At 43.9% G+C, this 14,411-nt stretch overlaps 3 protein-coding genes across 3 annotated transcripts; 2 read left to right on the forward strand and 1 right to left on the reverse strand.

The window, feature by feature from the left end:
* Nucleotides 1-1,760: 1,760 nt before the first annotated feature.
* agxta (alanine--glyoxylate and serine--pyruvate aminotransferase a) lies at nucleotides 1,761-6,086 on the forward strand. The gene is made up of 11 exons (XM_084444391.1): nucleotides 1,761-1,993; nucleotides 2,416-2,608; nucleotides 2,732-2,796; nucleotides 2,927-3,027; nucleotides 3,288-3,358; nucleotides 3,523-3,607; nucleotides 3,693-3,791; nucleotides 3,937-4,006; nucleotides 4,160-4,255; nucleotides 4,447-4,575; nucleotides 4,704-6,086. The coding sequence occupies exons 1-11, from the start codon at nucleotides 1,838-1,840 to the stop codon at nucleotides 4,809-4,811; spliced, it is 1,173 nt and encodes a 390-aa protein (XP_084300517.1). The 5' UTR covers nucleotides 1,761-1,837; the 3' UTR covers nucleotides 4,812-6,086.
* A 142-nt stretch (nucleotides 6,087-6,228) lies between these two features.
* dtymk (deoxythymidylate kinase (thymidylate kinase)) lies at nucleotides 6,229-8,416 on the forward strand. The gene is made up of 5 exons (XM_084444393.1): nucleotides 6,229-6,699; nucleotides 6,963-7,071; nucleotides 7,270-7,360; nucleotides 7,639-7,836; nucleotides 7,972-8,416. The coding sequence occupies exons 1-5, from the start codon at nucleotides 6,570-6,572 to the stop codon at nucleotides 8,080-8,082; spliced, it is 639 nt and encodes a 212-aa protein (XP_084300519.1). The 5' UTR covers nucleotides 6,229-6,569; the 3' UTR covers nucleotides 8,083-8,416.
* A 130-nt stretch (nucleotides 8,417-8,546) lies between these two features.
* Nucleotides 8,547-13,118, reverse strand: atg4b (autophagy related 4B, cysteine peptidase). The gene is made up of 13 exons (XM_084444392.1): nucleotides 13,079-13,118; nucleotides 12,264-12,365; nucleotides 12,016-12,087; nucleotides 11,826-11,924; nucleotides 11,455-11,556; nucleotides 11,296-11,368; nucleotides 10,932-11,011; nucleotides 10,518-10,720; nucleotides 10,327-10,405; nucleotides 9,799-9,944; nucleotides 9,523-9,579; nucleotides 9,227-9,320; nucleotides 8,547-9,082 (listed from the first exon to the last, which is right to left on the reverse strand). Exons 1-13 carry the CDS (start codon nucleotides 13,086-13,088, stop codon nucleotides 9,009-9,011), a joined length of 1,191 nt encoding a protein of 396 aa, XP_084300518.1. The 5' UTR covers nucleotides 13,089-13,118; the 3' UTR covers nucleotides 8,547-9,008.
* Nucleotides 13,119-14,411: the final 1,293 nt, after the last annotated feature.

Raw genomic sequence — 14,411 nt, forward strand, 5'->3', positions numbered from 1 at the left:
AAAAAATCACGAAGTTCATGGGACTCAAAATGAACTGTGCTACAGTGTACTGTATGTTGTACAGTAGAAGGACACAAGACTGAAATCAATTGGGCGGCATCACGTCGTCGGGCTGGGTCGGGCTGGGTCGGGCCACAGGACCTCGTCTACATCGCAGGCAATATTATCCCTCGCCAGGCAAGGTGGGAAGAATGCCCTAGCATGACGCATCCAGCCTTGGAACGCCTCCACAGCCAGTGTTCTCTGAATGCCCGGATAATGGTGGCCACTGAGAACCTGCTAAGGTTTGGATGGACTCTTTGTCCTGCTTCGGTCATTGACATGCCATGGACAATGACATGGTCAATGACTGTTGCTCTCATTTCATCTGTAATGATGGTGCGTGGTCGTCTTGCTCTCCTTCCTTGCCCCCCTCCTCTCCCTCCTTGGCCTGCTCCTCTCACTCCTTGGCCTGCTCCTCTAGCTCCTTTGACACAAACTCCTCTTCCTCTGCCTCCTCCGTCCATTGTTGCCGTTCATTGCTGTTCACATCATTTGCAACAAGTGTCTTTAATTTTGAGTCGTTGTGTATGACACCAGGTGTGTTCATTGTGTTCAACTTTTGCTGACTGTGGCAGCATTTTGCATCACATGAGCTTCAATGTGCACATTTGATCAGAGTTTTTTTTTTTGCAACGTGTTTTAGCAAGACAACATGTGTTTAGAGTTATGAGAAAAGGGGATTCGATTGAGTTTTGTGAATTGTGTCTACAGGTGAAATGTGTTTATGTTTTTGGCAAATGGGGGCCAGTTTTATTAAATGTGTTTAGGGAACTGGTCATTTGGTTTAGAGTATTGTGTTTTGTGTTTTAGCAATTGTGAAAAACTGTAATATAATATACATAATAATGTATAGAGACACTTGCACATGACCACTGAATGTACAGTACAGGAGGCACTGCACTGACACACACACACCATACATACCCCACACATATACACAGTCACACACCATACATACCCCACACATACACACAATCACTCACTGTATATACACTGACGGCACTACCTTTTGTTTATTGTTAGCTTACCCTTTTTTGTACTAGCATTTTGTACTTGCTCTTTGCTCTTTTGCACTGTCCTGTCTCGTCCCTGCACCCTGTTGTCTTCATGGTATGCACCACGAGTCACGACCGAAAGCAAATTCCTAGTACGTTGAAAAACTGCATGGCAATGAAACGAATTCTGATTCTGATTCTAATATACATTGTGTAATCTGCTTTCTTATTAGGCTACCGTAGTGTAAGAGCGCTGTGTAAGTCAGGATGTAATCATGTGTTGTTGGAAAAAAAAATCACCCTGACCCCTGCCAAATAATAGACTAAAGAGGGTAACCAATTCATTCATTCATTCATTCATTCATTCATTCATTCATTCATTCATTCATTCATTCATTCATGTTCATGTTCTGTAAAGCTGTGGAGAGACCTAGTTTCAACGGAATTTCTGGAGACAGAAGTGGGTGAAATCTCTACGCAGTCACACTGGTGAGACTGTGGTCAATGATTAATATTTGAGTGCCTGTTAAATTAATAGAAATGTGAACCTTTGGGTTGATTTATGTTCATCTTAAAATACATGTATGTGTTGTTTGACTTTGGTGTAATGGCAGACACATTTCAAGGTTCAGATTTCTCATTCACAACATAAAATAGCCTAAATAACATCCAGCGGCAATGTTTGAATGCCTTGTCGTTGGTCAGTTGAGGGGGTGTGTATCTGGAGGTCCCTGCTAGTTCTCTGCCTGTTTAGCTCAGCGACTTTTTGTTCACATTACGCCGCCCGTCCTGTCAGAGCCATGTCTTCCGTCTCTGATCCGCCAGAATGCCTGCGGAAACCATTCGTGGCGCCTCATCGCTACATGTTCGGGCCTGGACCCTCCAATGTACCCCCTCGGATTTTAGCGGCTGGGTCCAACCCAATTTTGGGTCACATGCATCCAGAAATGTTCGAAGTAAGTAGTACTGTGCTATATCCGATCTATTGACCAATCCTTACAATATATTTGGAGCGCGCGTAACACAAACTTTACGCAGACGCGTTGGTCCGATAGATATAGATTAGATTAGATTAGATTAGATTAGATTAGATTAGATTAGATTAGATTAGATTAGATTAGATTAGATTAGATTAGATTAGATTAGATTAGATTAGATTAGATTAAATTAGATAGATAGATAGATAGATAGATAGATAGATAGATAGATAGATAGATAGATAGATAGATAGATAGATAGATAGATAATATATTTCTATTCAATCACATGTAAAAGAAGATACACACATGCACTGACTAAAGAAATTCAGATATAGCCAATGTGACCAAAATCTGCCTCAACACTGTGTACAGAATCATTGCTATCATTTATTTCGTAGGTGATGAGCGACATCAAGAGCGGAATCCAGTATGCTTTCCAGACCCAGAACAACATGACCATAGCGGTGAGCGGCACTGGCCACACTGCAATGGAATGTGCCATCTTCAACGCAGTCGAGGCAGGAGAGAGTGTCCTCACTGCAATCAATGGGATCTGGGGAGAGAGGGCAGCAGAGATGGCAGAGAGGATAGGTAGGTACCTGGTTTTCATCGTGTGTACACTGTGTCGTCGGACTGGCTGACACGAAGCTCCTTTTGACTTAACTGTTATGCTGATGAAACACCTCCTTTTATGTTTTGGGACAAATGTAACAGGGGCCAGAGTAAATACCATTGTGGCACCAACCGGTGGTTATTTCACAAATGAGGAAATAGAACAGGTAAAGCTCAATAGCAAATCATTTTACTCATTAGCCATTTATCCTCTGACCCTCCATCTTCACTGAATGCTGTTTGTCTGATCATCACTGTCAGTGTTGATAGAACGGCCATGTTGTTGTCTCGCCTCAGGCCCTGTCCAGATACAGACCGGTGTTGTTCTTCCTGACTCACGGAGAATCCTCCACAGGAGTCCTGCACCCTCTGGACGGCATTGGGGAACTGTGCCACAAGTAAGATGCCACCTGCACCTCTGCAGCTAATGATTTAGATTCAAAGATAAAATTCAACTTTCATGATGAGATGTTGGGAAGTGGATGGGGGTGAAAAAGAAAATGTTCAATAAATAAATGCATTAAAAAAAGAAGATAAGATTCAATCAACTTTAATATTCCAAAGGGGAGAAAATTGTCTTGTCTCTGACATGGATGGTTGCAAAAGCACAATGAACAACGCCAGTGCAACATGTGTGCCTTGATTGTCCCCTGTGAAGGTATAACTGTCTGTTTCTGGTTGACTCTGTGGCGTCCATGGGAGGCACTCCGCTTTACATGGACAAACAAGGTAGAGTATCCTGGGAGCAACAGTATCTGGATAATGTGCCCACAGAGGCCATTTAGCACAATGTGAATCATGTGGATAGTAATGTGCTGAATTAGGTAAAAGTTTTAACCTAAGGTTACATGAATGAGGCGGAGATGGTCAGTTTTAGAGTTTTATGTTTGCAGCCATAGACATCCTGTACACTGGCTCTCAAAAGGTTCTGAATGCACCCCCTGGGTCAGCGCCCATCTCCTTCAGCGAAAGAGCATGGTGAGGACGTTTTCTCTCACTTTAGAAATGGTGGTAAATGAAAGTGCCAGATTGTCATTCTTTCTACTCGTCAACCTATTTCTAGCCAGAAGATCTTCAACCGGAAAACGAAACCAGTGTCGTTCTTCCTGGATATGTGCTGGTTGTCAAACTACTGGGGATGTGATGGTAAACCAGCCAGAATGTGAGGCTCTCCTGAACCATGCACCCCCCTCATCTGAATAATCAAAAACATAATCATCAAGTCACATTTCAGATTCCTGAAGTTTGGTGATAGAATTGTGATAATCAATTTTGACAAAAGCTGTGATCATGTTTTATCTCTTTAGATACCATCACACAGGACCTGTGTCTGCGTTCTATTGTCTGAGGGAGAGTCTGGCCATTCTTGCTGAGGAGGTGAGTTAGAGTTTCCTGGACCTGGGATTATGGTGTCTCCTAAACTGATCTGCCCTTTCAGAAGGGAGGTATGAGATATAGAAGAATTTAGAGAAGTGATTAGGAAGTTGGTGCAATATTGTGTGCTTTATATTACTATTCCTGCTCTCCCAGGGTCTTGATAACTCCTGGGAAAGGCACCGGGTGGTGGCAGAGTACTTCCATGCAGGCCTGGAGAACATGGGCCTCAAGCTCTTTGTCAATGACAAGGTGAATGTCAAAAGGCCTTAAATAAAATCGCAAAGTGCACTTCAAGTACACTATCACATACACTGTACAGTATGTCATACAGAACCTCCACTTTTGAGCTAGTTAAATTACCCTGGTTCAGCCAAATTAGCAGCAAGAACAACATATTATTTAACTATGAAAACCAAACACTTTTTCTCATCCCTAAACAGAATGCCAGGTTGCCCACAGTCACCACTATAGTGACCCCCCCAGGGTATGACTGGAAGGACATCACCACCTATATCATGAAGAACCACCAGATGGAGATATCTGGAGGCCTGGGACCATCTGTTGGCAAGGTGAAAGAGGTCACTGGTCATTAGTCAGATCATACTCACTTTACAAGTGAGTGACAACATCTGTGAGAATTATCTGTAAGGTATTATTGATCCTTGATCTTTACATTGGCATGTTATTCTTTTCCCAGGTGCTGCGTGTGGGCTTAATGGGGTGTAACAGCACCAAGGCCAGTGTTGACATGGTACTGGGTGCTTTGAAGGATGCTCTTAAACATTGCCATAAGAGCAAGGTATAACATTGTGGTCTAGAGGTGCTGCCATCAGGAAAAAGAAAATTATTCACTGAACATGTCTGATAAAAACAAAAACAACAAATATAGCTGCAAGCAGCAATCAACAGGGCCAAGTAGTCATATCCCTTCACTTTTTCCACATTTTGTTATGTTACAGCCTTATTCCAAATTTGATTAAAAAAATTCTCAAAATGCTACACACAATACAAAGTTTTTTAGATTTGTAAAAATGCAAAATGTATTAAAAATTTAAAAAATATATATATATCATGTGTACATAAGTATTCACTCCCTTCACACTCAAAATTGAGCTCAGGTGCATTCTGTTTCCACTGATCATCCTTACAGTAAGATGTTTCTGCAACTTGATTGGAGTCCACCTGTGGTAAATTCAATTGATTGGAGATGATTTGGACAGTGCATGTCAGAGCACAAACCAAGCCATGAAGTCAAAGGAATTGTCTGTAGACCTCTGAGACAGGATTGTATTCAGGCACAGATCTGGGGAAGGGTACTAAAAAATATCTGCAGCAGTGAAGGTCCCAACGAGCACTGTGGTCTCCATCATTCATAAATGGAAAAATAAATGTATATATTGGAACCACTAGGACTCTTCATAGAACAGTCCGCCCGGCCAAACTGAGCAATCAGGGAAGAAGGGCCTTGGTCAGGGAGGTGACAGAAAACCTTCCAGAAGGACAACCATTTCTGCAGCAGCACCTAAAGGACTCTCAGACCATGTGAAACAGACCATGAGAAACTGGTCTGATGAAACCAAGATTGCACTTTTTGACCTGAATGGCAAGTATCATGTCTGGAGGAAACCAGGCACTGCTCATCAACTGACCAATACCATACCTACAGTGAAGCTTGGTGGTGGCAGCATCATGCTCTGGGGATGTTTTTCAGAGGTAAGAGCTGGTAGACTAGTCAGGATAGAGGGAAAGATGAATGCAGCAATGTACAGAGAGATCCTTGATGAAAACCTGCTCCAGAGCGCTCTGGGGCAAAAGTTCACTTTCCAACAGGACAATGACCCTAAGTACACAGCCAAGATAACAAAGGAGTGGCTTCAGGACAAGTCTGTGAATGTCCTTGAGTGGCCCAGCCAGAACCCCGACTTGAACTCGATTGAACACCCTGGAGGGATTTCAAAATGGCTTTGCACTGATTTTAATAAATTTGCAAAAACTGTCCCCCAAAAAACGTAAAAAAAAACAAAAAAAAACGCTTTCATTTTGTCATTATGGGGTATTGTGTGTAGATTGATGAGGGAAAGGGAATTTAATCAATTTTAGAATACGGCTATAACATAAAATGTGGACAATGTGTCTGGATATTTCCGAATGCACTGTACTTTTATGTATCATGAAGTGAATGTGGGTGAACCTGAGGCCTGAAAGAATACCTAGCTAGGTGGCGCCCTCCACTTACAATTCTGGTTTCCTGTGCAGTGCATATATGAAATGGGATTGGGAGATAAAGTACAGTAATATCGGAAGCTGGCACCATGATTGGAAATATACATAATCTATATTTGGATTTTGGATCGTCTTGAAAATTAAGTTGTTCAGAAAGCTAAACTTTTATTTTGAAAATGAAAATCCGGAAGAGGATGTAGTTTCTCGTGATGTTGACATTCGCGTAAAAGAGCGGGTAACAGGGTAAGAGAATCAACGCAAGGTTTTTTATTTTCTGCAGCTGAGCTAGTTTATTCACAATTTAATTTGAAAGATTTTTATTTGCATGCTTCTATGAGCAATGACTTGCAGAAGAGGAGCTCTCATTGTGCTGGAAGGAGTGGACAAGGCTGGGAAAACAACACAATGTAATAAGCTGGTTCAAACACTACAAGAAAGTGGTCGGCCAGCTGAGATGATGAGATTTCCTGGTGAGAATTTGACAGCTATCAACGGACAATTATGGATAATTGCATCGCAAAATTTGTATTTAGCCGGGTCACTCATCGCTATATATGCTCACTGTAGGCTTCACTTGAGTTTCTTTGGATAACATTTATGTCATAGCACACTTGCATATAAGGTGCATTTTGAGTGGTGACGCGTAGGAGAAAGAAGTAGCTACACTTCCCATCTGCCCATGCGCTTCACACGTAGGTATGTTCTTATAATAGCATATTATCTGTTTTAACAGAGAGAACTACAAAGATTGGACAGCTGATCAACGCCTACCTCGAGAATAAGAGCAATTTGGAGGACCACACTGTCCATCTTTTGTTCTCTGCCAACCGATGGGAGCACGTGTAAGAATAAAGTGATGACTTTACATTTCGGCCGATCTGTAGGCTACACCTCTGTTGTGCATTATGTATTTTTATTGTGTTTAAGATTAGCCTCGAGGGGGGGGGGGGCACCTGCATGCATGCTCATTTTAATACTATGGCAGTGTTGTTATCTGGCCTTGGGTGATGAATTGTAATGAAATCGTCCTTTATCCGCAGTCCTCTAATCAAGGAGAAGCTGGAGCAGGGCATCAGTCTGGTTGTGGACCGGTATGCCTTCTCGGGAGCTGCTTTCACGAGCGCCAAGCCGGTGAGTTCCTAACAGAAATATTTACTTTATCGCTGCATTCGTTTGCTATTAGGGTAAGACAGCATCACAGCAAATCACCCAAAGATACATATGGAAGGTACACTGTCTGTGGTCTGTGTAACAGAAGTTGTTTGGAACAACACTTTGTGTAGTGAGTAGTAAATACAGATGTTGAGGAATTCTTTAGTCTAGTGGTAGATGGTTGGGTTCCCATGAGGAAGGTTGGTCGTCCGATTCCCACCTCACAGTCCCACTTGTTACGTTTCATTTGTGCGCAGGGCTTCTGCCTGGAATGGTGCAAGAAGCCTGATGTGGGGCTGCCCAAGCCAGACCTGGTGATGTTCCTGCAGCTCAACCCTACAGAGGCAGCTCTCCGGGGACAGTTTGGAGCGGAGCGCTATGAGACCAGCTTGTTCCAGAGGACGGTGCAGCAGAGGTTTGAGCAACTGATGAAGGATCCTTCAGTCAACTGGCAGGTAGGAGGCCGGCTCCCTCTCCCTCTCCTGACCATACTGTAAACGCTAAATTGTTTACTACACAGAACATGACAGCCTTTATTAAGTCTCAACATACAGTAGTTGATTAGATTTTTATTGTGTGGCCTTTTCTAGGTTATTGATGCCGCCCAGAGCATTGAAGAGGTGCACACAGACATCAAGACCCTCAGCATAAATGCCATCAATGTAGCAGAGACTCAGCCAATCGGAGAGCTATGGAAATGAACCTGGACCAATCCTGACTACCTGGAGTAGGAGTTTTAAGGAGTAGGGAAGTGAAGAACATTGTCCAAATACTGCCCCTTAGACCATCTGTGTTCAGGCTCTGCCAGCTGACATATTAATTGAGAGGGGGAGATGGTGAGTGGGTAAGACATGAATCCAACACTGGTGTGGCATGGACAAACACCTGCATACTAGAAAACCACACTCTAAAACACTTGAACAGAAACACCCACAATTAATGGTCAAAGCTTCTGCTTTATTGTCTTGAACATTTTTCCATTCTTCTGTTCATTCTTACATATTGTTGAGTAAATAAATAATTTTAAAATTAAAATGAACTAGCGTACACAGTTCAGACATGACAAGGGTATTCTGCTTGAGATAATACAAGTTGATGTACTTGCCTTGAAAATGCACTCAGTTCTTATTACATCCGTTGATATAGACTTGAGCTAATCAGTGACATACTGTATAAGCCATGAGGTGCAGCGGTAAACCATTACGTATCTAATCATGTTCCTTGCACACACCGTAAACGTATGGCATGGCAATTCTGCTTTGGGGGACAGGGAAAGGCACAATATATCACTTCAAAATAATCATTTAAAGTGTTAAGACTCAAAAAATGGAAACACGTTACGTGGCGATGTGCATATTGAATTCGTCCTGAGCTCTGAACTGCCTCCCTGTACCGCCTCCATCAGCAGGCAGTCTCCACACAGGACACGGAGAGTGGTCGGTCAGTGGCTGTTAAGAAGGACGCTGTGTGACACAGATGACGTGTAATGGCGTTTGGTGCCCGGGTGGCTAGTGAGGTCACTAGTCATTCTCTCTCCCCCCCCACCCCCACCCACCCTTTTACTTCCCTTTTTGATGCAGAGAACAATCTATGGGTTTCCACCAGGCTAGCGTTGTGCCGAACTCTCTTACAGGGTCAAGATCTCAAACTCCTCATCCTCTGAGTCGAAGAACCTCTCCAACCGATTAGAGTCTGAGAAATCTAAGGAGTAGTGGAGAAAGAGACATGAGATTCATTATGAATTACAATGACAGTGTCAGTATCTCGGAAGAAACTGTAGTGCATAATTTCCAAAGTTCCCCCGCAGAGCAATATTAGTTGAATATTATCATATCCGGATCTTACCAGGAGTGAGACTGAGCACATCCACAGTGGTCAGGTGAGAGGGTTGACAGCTGATCAGCTCAAACATGGGCAGACCTCCTCTATTGCACGAAAGCTGGCAATGGAACAGTGGTTGAAAGTATAAGAAAACGAAAACCTGTTACAAGTAATTGACTGTTTTCATACCCCTAAACTCAGTAGCAGTGCCTACCTCAGGGATCTACTCTAATGACCAATTCACAGAAATGAAAATAAGGTAATAACAAATACGTAGTAACTGGCACTAAGGAAAAGGACCTTTCTTGTCAGGAACGTACCCTTCGGATACGCATACACCAGTCGTCAAAGTCATCCTCCGTTCTGCAGAAGAAGCCCTGGTAATCATCAGAAAACAGACAGCTGTGGGACAAACGGCTCACTGCACATCTGCTTCAGATCACTTGATTCTTATGCCTGCACACCTTTCAATCATAACCAAGGGTTCTGTTCCTCATTGCCGCCGTCTGAAGCCACTAGCTATCAACGGCAACACTAGTACACAGTAGAGTACATTACCAGGCACCCACCCTCCCCTGCTCTTTCCCCAGACTTACAGCTGCGATGGAGGGGTCCAGTTCACAGATGTGCATGCGGCAGGGTGGGTGCTGACAGTGGTAGGAGTCGTCTGGGACCTGGCCGTCCTCACAGGGATCCACCGCAGGCTGGGTGGTGTGGGGGTCCAGGTAGATCAGCTCCTCTCCTGATGGGAAAGGGCATCATGAGAACCAGCTCGACTTTGAAGAGTAAGGGAGCATGTCCACCGACAAGCTGTATTTGAGAGCTCTTGGCTTTTTTTGCTGTTGGAAAAAAAGTTTACCTTTTTGGGCTAGAGTGCAGGCTGTAAAAGGCTGTTTTGACAAAAAAAATTGGCAAGCCTAGGTAGCCTATCCAGCTCTAAACTCACGCTCCGTGCACTCTAAGCAGCTGTAAGCTTGGCGCTGTTCAGCTACATACAGCTTGCCGGTGGACACACCCTAAGACAACACAGATGTGCTAGTAGGAATAGCTTGTCTGGGCGGTTTTTGTTGTGTGGAAAATGATTGAGGCAAATGTGTTTCCTTAGTTAGCATGTCTGAACATACCCACATAGCCTATGAAGTAATGGGCACTGTTTGGTTTCCCGCCAATGACACCCAAGGATTGAGGCAGCATAAAGCATTGCTGTGGACGGAGACAAAAGGGTCGGTATGTAGTATTTCATTGATTCCCGGCAGGAAAATAGGGATAAAAAGACGAGGACATCAGTTTATTACCCTTCTCATCTCTCTCTCACCTTCAGGGTCTCTATGTAGGCCTCATTGATATCGCTGAGGCCCAGCCGGAGGGGGATGAGCAGCACCAGGGGTTTCCAGAGGGCACTCTCCTCCTCGGCCAGAGCACAGGCCCCCTCCAGGCAGCCGTTGAGCCCTTGTCCTCCCCCTTCTGGGTCTGCACAGGCTGCTCCTCCAAAGTCTAGCCACGGCATACACAGACGCTCTGGGGAGAAAGAGAAGGCATAAAAAGTAATCCTGCTCTGATTGGTTGGTGTAGCAGGCTGTGACAGTCCACCGCAGTCTAACCACTGGCACTGTTTGCATAACATCATTTTATTTTTCTTTATTTAGCCTGGGAGTCACACAGACAAGAGTATTTTTAATGAGTGATGGTTAACCATCTCCACAGTAACCTGGCTCACTGATGTACTCACTGATCTCCTCGATGACCACTGTGTTGTCCATGGCCACATGCACCGCCAGACGGCTCCAGGTGTCAAACACTGCTAATTTCCTTAGGAAAAGACAAACAGTATTTGGTTTTGAAGGGTACTTACTACCTACATAGGATCGCTAACAAGCTTACAATTTTATGTGAAGATATACACAAGTATGTTGACAATTTCCCCCCAGGAATCAATAAAATATCTGTGTATTCATACTACTGGTGTGTAATGTGCATGCAGTGTTCTTTCAAGGCACTGGACCCATCACAAGACTGCACTCTAAGTATGACTATACACTTTAGTATGCAATCATTCTCTGGAAACATGGTGATGAGCCACTCATAATACTCACTTCAGAACCTGTGCCACTGTGTTTGGACCGTACCACTGACCGATAGACTTCCCCTCCCCAACGCCCATCTGGGCTGTAACACAGAGAGAGATAGGGCTGTTATCACTATGTCTAATACTACCATGTACCTCAGGCATGACTGAACACAGTTGTATTTACCAATCTGATGTATCGAATAGTAGCTGTCTTTCTTGTCAATGAAAGCGTTGAGGATACTGATGTACTCTTCTCTTTGTTTATGGCCACTCGACCATCTCCAGTCTGTTCCAACAAAAACAACAGTTATAAATGATGCTGAATAGGCGCTCTATTGTACAGCCGACTGACACGCCACAGTAACTGGGATCTGTACCGGACAGCCCCACAAGTCATTTGGCGCATGATCGGCTATTGTGCCTGGAGAGGCATTTCTCACCATCCAGATCCAATCACTCTTTGTGTGTATTGTACTTGAATTACTTGGTATTGACCATGTGTTTTATTCAGCACTTTTGCCGTGGTCTCTCATATAAAAAGATGTTGCGTGGTACCTCTGCCTAAATGCCTGCACACCAGGGCCTCCCCTAAGATCATCTGTCCACATCGCAGCATGCAGCCCCAGCCTGTGTCGGATGTAGGCCCTGTCCCACCTGCAACACATTTGAAGTCTTAAGTAAAGAAAGCACTGGAGTGTCGATAAAATTGATAAGCCTAGGTAGCTCAATCTCCCGTACAGCTTACCAATGGGCGGGAAGTTTTTTCTGTATGTGAACCATAGTCGTGAAGTGACATCAGACAGAATCTCGTCTCTTTCTGAAATAGGGGCAAAAGCAATCAGCACGCAACCATTAAGATGTAGGCGATAGGCTTACACCATGTAACACCATAGGCCAACAGTACATTGATGAGGTATACGGACACAGAGGGGACAAACAGGCGGAAATGATCGGGTAACATTGTGACAGCCAGTTGGCCTGCTATATCACTACCTTGAAGTGCATTGAATTCTTTCCCCAAGATCCACACAGGTTCTGAGGTCTCTGGGAAATCTTCAAACTCCCCAAAGCGAAGTGTGTCGTATGTGAGGGTAGCTGGGAACATATGAGCACACCTGTATCAAAGTATTGGATAGCCGGCTATATACCGGTATCCTAGCGCTTGTTATGAGAGAATGACATTGCAAAACATTGCTATTTAAAAGGCTGATCGTCTCTTCCACCACAGCTAGGGCTGTGATTACATTGATGACACCGCTTGGGATAACGTTACATGGGTTTAGTATTAAGGGCAGAACCGCTATCAAGGGCAGATACGGCTGCATTAGTGCTAGAAACACTAGAATAGAATTCAAGCTTCCACCAAAGCCATAATCAATATTTATTTTCGGTGCTGGGCAGGCCGAGGTAAGTTCACTGACATTGCTAGCTAAAGCCAGCGCTAGCAAGCTACATGAAGAACGCTGTCAGAATTGACTTAAGTCTTTCTGCCCGGTGTAGCCGGGTTCGTTGAGTTTTTTCGCCCTTACGCCATTGGAAATGTACAAATAAAGACAACCCCGCCCGCCCGGGATGAGCTAGGCACCGAAACATGGATACCTATGCCTTTGCAGCTAGCTAACAGACTGTCTGGCTGGTTTAAAGTCAGAGCGTCCTGATAATGAAGCAAAAACACGGAAGAACTTAACTGATGACAAAAATACTACACCGAGTAGGTAGGCTACCAAATCACATAGGTAATATCTCCCTAAAATACAAAACGGGTTGCTGGTTCTCCCCTAGGTAGAAATCCTATAGCCATATCCTACCTGCATCCATCCCGACAATTTTCCACCCTAGCTTGTTTGTTGTGAAGTTAAACTATTATTTGGCCAATGGGCTATCGGTGGATCCAGGAACTTGTTATGTAGGGGCGGGATTTTGTTACAGTATCCAATGGAATCTTCTGTTTTGGGCGGGGCGTATATTTTTTTGGCGTAGAACTCCAGCAATTTCTACGAATCTGTAGCTCGGACGCAGTCCATCACTGCAGAGCCACGTCTCAGGCGCGCACTATTAAGATCGGTGAATTTGAGCAGGTTTCATTTCCACGAGCAGCTTTGCAGCAATCCCTCCGTCTAAACGGGAACCGAAAAAAATGTGTCCAACGTGTCATGGGTCCCGTGACTGCTTGTTTATCCCCAGCAGAAGCGACTTGCCTAACAACTGATATCATCACACATAGCTATAGGCTAATATTGTAATATGCGCACATGTGTATGCAAGATCTGACAGCAAAACGTATGACATTAAAACTGTTTATTGACAGTGCTGCATGCCAAATAATAATATTGTGTAGTTATTCACAGAATAAAATCCATTCCTATAGTTTAAAAAAAATGCTGATTGAGACTTGATGAATAGTGATTTGTAATTCCAGATACAGTCCAGCTGACACCTGCCCTCACAGTGAAAAATAAAGGCATGCTGATGCCTCTCACATTCTCTCTCCCTCTCTCTCTCACACACACACACACACCCACCTGTGACCTCACACACATTAATCCAGGCAGTGCACACACCCATAACACACATGCAGTCGGTGCAGGTAACGTGACTTTTGTAGATCATAGTCCGTTATCACTGAGGAGTTTGTAATCAATTTGAATAGATGATATTGATCGGAGAGAGGCTATTTGTCCTTTTCATTGTCTCAGATCATCCACGTCTGTGTTCGGGTCATTCTCACTTTCAACTGAAGGGGGCAGCCAACACTTTGCCATTACTCCGGAGAGTATAGTTATAGTATGCCATAGTTTCATTTGAGAAGTGCAAAATAAATGGCATATTTGTTCTGAAGTAATACAGTCTTTCCCATTTCCTTAAATGGAATATTGTCCCGGGGTAAGCAAGCTGGCAACTTAATCAGAGACTCACTCTCAATGGATACCTATGGAGCAAGAGATCTCGATAACTCCACAACACACATTTCATCTGGAATACCTACAGTACATCACAAAATAAACATCCTTCCACTGCAACATGAAGCAGACGATTCGAGGCAAATTGACAGAGACGCTCTGGGCCAGTGTGGCAGTATAGGTGAGGCCCCTCGTTCCTTCCCTCATAGTTGGCTATGCAATGCATTGTCTTCCATCTGTG

The sequence above is a fragment of the Borostomias antarcticus genome (genome assembly GCF_949987555.1).
Source record: "Borostomias antarcticus genome assembly, chromosome: 10".
NCBI lineage: Eukaryota > Metazoa > Chordata > Actinopteri > Stomiiformes > Stomiidae > Borostomias > Borostomias antarcticus.